The 4026-nt window shown below is 46.5% G+C and overlaps 1 protein-coding gene across 1 annotated transcript in view; it reads left to right on the top strand.

Moving 5' to 3' along the window:
- The window catches only part of RPIA (ribose 5-phosphate isomerase A), a 30200-nt gene extending 27853 nt beyond the window's left edge, over window positions 1-2347 (top strand). The window contains exon 10 of the mRNA XM_009331900.1: window positions 1168-2347. Coding sequence (XP_009330175.1) covers window positions 1168-1265 — 98 coding nt within the window. The 3' untranslated portion in view covers window positions 1266-2347. The remainder of the gene's footprint in view (window positions 1-1167) is intronic.
- The last annotated feature ends 1679 nt before the right edge of the window (window positions 2348-4026 follow it).

Here is a 4026-nt window from a genome sequence, read left to right as displayed (position 1 = left end):
GTGAAGGGTCTGGAGAACAAGTCTTATGAGGAGCGGCTGAGGGAACTGGGGTTGTTTAGCCTGGAGAAAAGGAGGCTGAGGGGAGACCTCATTGCTCTCTACAACTACCTGCAAGGAGGTTGTAGCAAGGTGGGGGTCGGTCTCTTCTCCCAAGTAACAAGTGATAGGACGAGAGGAAATGGCCTCAAGTTGCACCAGGGGAGGTTTAGATTGGATATTAGGAAAAATTTCTTCACTGAAAGGGTTGTCAAGCATTGGAACAGGCTGCCCAGGGAAGTGGTTGAGTCACCATCCCTGGAGGTATTTAAAAGACGTGTAGATGTGGTTCTTAAGGACATGGTTTAGTGGTTTAGTGGTGGACTTGGCAGTGCTAGGCTAACGGTTGGACTTGATGATCTTAAAGGTCTTTTCCAACCTAAACAATTCTATGATTCTATAGTCTCTGCATCATTTGCTGCTCAGAAATGGGCTTGCTAAGGGGAGAGGAGCATCTTCACTACCCAAAAGTGGATGAGGCGAACTGTTAAAGCCTGAGTACAGTGGTGATAGCAGGGCTCTGGCCGCCTTGTGCTTGTGGTAGCCCTTGTCCTCCATTTCTTTCCACCTTCCTGGCCTCTGGCTGTGGCTCAGTGATCACTGTGAAGTTAGGAGCACCCCATAACTAAATGCAACCGAAAGTACATTTGCAAACGGGCTACAAATGGCAGAGGTAGCATCAGATCCGCTGTGTCTTGACATTTGAACAAGTGTTATCCAGGCGTTCTCTAACAGGATAGGTTTTTATAGTTGCATTTAAAGGTAAAGTGAGTAAGCCTGTGGCTGCCTGTAGCTTCCTCTTGCTTCTGTGGGTCATCAGATGGCTGCAGATGCCACACTCGTGATTGTGTTAGTGTAACGGTGGTGGCTGGGGTTTGTGAACGTTGGGGGGAGCTTTGGGAGTTGTTTCTCACTCTCTGGAGAGAGTTTCTTCTGGGGGCGGTCACATGGAAAAGACTTCCCGGAGGCTCCCTGTGCGGCTGATGCAACATCACCCAGGTTGGACACCTCTCTCCAAACCTCTGATGGAGGCATTAGTGCCTTTTAATGAACAAAAACATGGTCAGAGCAGAGGATTCAAGCAATGGGGTGGCTCTGGCATTAACTGGCACATGACCTCTTGTTCCCCAGGTGTGGTGGAGACGGGACTCTTCATCGACATGGCAGAGGTGGTGTACTTTGGCATGGAGGACGGCTCGGTCAGCGTGCGGGAGAAGCAGCCTCGCTGACACCAGCACGCTGCCTGCTCTGCGTCGCCTTCGGCCAGTTTGATTCAGCTGTTGTAACGGTGCCAACCTGACGTTTTGCCTTAACGAGCAGCGGTTATCACAGGAGACGGACGCGAAGTTGATCAGAATCCGCTGATGTGATACTGAATGTCTTTTTTAAAAAACAACAAAAAATTATATTCTATTTCTATATATATATATTTTTACTTTACAGGAATGTTGTCTTTTTTTAAAGAATCATTTAAACAAATTGCTTTAACACTTTTATTTTCTAAGAAATACTTACCAAAAAGAATATTCCTCGTTTTGTGTTTTGGGTTTTTTTTCCTTTTTTTGAACAGAACTTGAACCCTTCTGGTTGCTCGTAGTGCTCAGTGATTGAGGTCAGAAATACAATCCTAATGCATCCTTCTTAACCACCCTGGCAGGAAGGGTGATGCATGTAACGGGAGCGCATCCAGTCGGGACCTGCTGATGCCTTATTTGGAACCTTTTTGGTTCAGTATTTTATGCCTTTTATTTTTCTATACCACTGTTTTTTAATAGTTCAGGATGTCTAGTTGTCCTCTGTGCACATGCCAATTTTCTGAGCCTAGGGCGGTCTCTACATCCCTCTGTCTGGGACATTAATACGGGCCTTTTCTGGGCCTCTGTATGGAGATGTTCGTCCTTTGAGTCAAATTCTGCTCTCCATTAATCCAGGACCTTGGATTAAAGTCTGTTCCTGTAGCAGGAGATGTTTGGGACTTCATCCTTGTAAATCGAGAGCAGAACTGGGTCCTTGATGAAGTTTACAGACGCATATTTGAGCAGCTTAGGGCAGCGTGGAATACTGTTCAGTGGCAAATTATTTGATTTGGAATGAAGGTTAATTATCACCCCTCGCAGCTGGTTGATCTGTGGAAGGATAGAGCAGAATGCACAGGAAGACAGTCTTCCTGCCTAAATTTTCCACATGTAGCAGGAGAGAGACACGTTCAATATCTTGTCCTCAGTGTATAGGTGCTTTGCATGGTTCTGGTGTCAAAATGCAAGCCCTCTCTTTGTGTTGTAGACACTGAAATAAAGAGCTGTTATACCAGATTCAGTGGTAATTTGGTTCTTAAAGTAACTATTTTGTGGACAAGCGGGGCAGATCGTCGTCAGACTAACTTCTGCTGTAGTTTTCCCCTTACAAAGGCCCTTCACCCAGGCCAAATTCACCCTTCCGCATTTGATTTCTTCTTGCTTAAGGTAAATACATTATTTTAAATTAACCAGATTATCTAATCAACACTTGTTAGCTGCAGCGCTTGCTTCGTCACTGTCTTAAATTTGCACGTCTAAAACTCGCACATCTAAATCTCTTTTACAAAAAGGAGCTATTTTTACATCTTTAAATCTTCCCCTTCCTGCACATCTATTCTGTTAATTCTGAAGCACTTGTACCGAGCAAACTGGCTGCCAACCAGCCAACAACTTGCTGGAAACACTGGAATATCTCTTCCCGCAAACCTGATGCTGCAGAAGCCATTTGCAAAACCCTGGTTCTTGCCATGGGCTGTTTTCAGATGTGTCTTGGGCTCCTAATGTAATTCTAGATAAAGAGAGAGCAATCGAGCAAAGCTTTGTACCCAAGCGCCTTCTCACTCAGCATGCTTCTGGAAATGAGATTAGCAGCAGCGAACGTTGCTGTTGACTCTCCTCTCTCTCTCTGAAATCAAACAGCTCCTTCTCAAAAAGCCGATAAAACCATTACTGCACCATTACTTTCTGGCCCTGGACCAGATGTGATCTCATTCAGCTTTGTGCTTAGCAGGGGCTTGTTAAATCTAAGCCTGAACATGGCAGGTCTGATTCTTGAGCTTCTCCTGGTGCTTGGGATGCAGGTAGCACTGGTGGGTGCTTCTGCAACAGATGCTGGGGTGGGACTTTGAATGGGTCTTGGGCTGTGGGTTACGGGTGCAGAGTTAATTCCATGTTACAGAGATGGAATTAAAATCTCTGAAGTGCTGGAGAAAACTTGGTGTCTGAACCAGTTCTGGAGTCTTTGCGCAGATTTCCGTCGTGCAGACTCCCCCAGCTCAGGTTTTCAGAGTCAGTAGATAATTTTTGAGTTAAGGGGCTCTTAAGAAATGTCTGGTCCTTTTCCTCAGAGGCTGCCAGGCTCCCCGACCTGTCGTGACCATCTACATCTTCGTCTGCCAGCATGTGTGGGGCATGTTTAGATGCGGTGCAGGGAGTCCGTCCCCTCTGGGGTGGCTTTGGCATGCTGTGTGCAGTGGCTCTGCCCTGTCGCCGACACAGCCCGCTTATGCTGCTGCTTAGCTGCCTAGCCACGAGCATGTTTGATGCAAATTAAGTGTACAGGCAGCAGAGGTATTTCTAGCCCCTGGTCCTTGCTTTTCTAGGCTATCAGCATTACCATTAGTTGCTGTGTATGTTTTTTGGAGAGATAACGGTTTATAGGTGAGCATGCCATGGTAGACCTTCAGATAAGCTGGGTAATATTCTGGGTAATATTACCCAGAAAGCTGGGTAATATTCAAGGATCACGTCCTCCAGGCTCAGGAGCGATGCATCCCAACAAAGAGGAAGTCAGGCAAGAACGCCAGGAGGCCTGCATGGATGAACAAGGAGCTCCTGGACAGACTCAAGCACAAAAAGGAAGCCTACAGAGGGTGGAAGCAAGGACAGGTGGCCTGGGAGGAATACAGAGAAATTGTCCGAGCAGCCAGGGATCAGATTAGGAAAGCTAAAGCCCCGATAGAATTAAATCTGG

Source organism: Pygoscelis adeliae, unplaced genomic scaffold, assembly GCF_000699105.1.
Source record: "Pygoscelis adeliae isolate BGI_AS28 unplaced genomic scaffold, ASM69910v1 Scaffold209, whole genome shotgun sequence".
NCBI classification, from domain to species: Eukaryota; Metazoa; Chordata; class Aves; order Sphenisciformes; family Spheniscidae; genus Pygoscelis; species Pygoscelis adeliae.
Note: the sequence above shows the minus strand (reverse complement) of the source record. Positions and strands in the feature narration are given on the sequence as shown.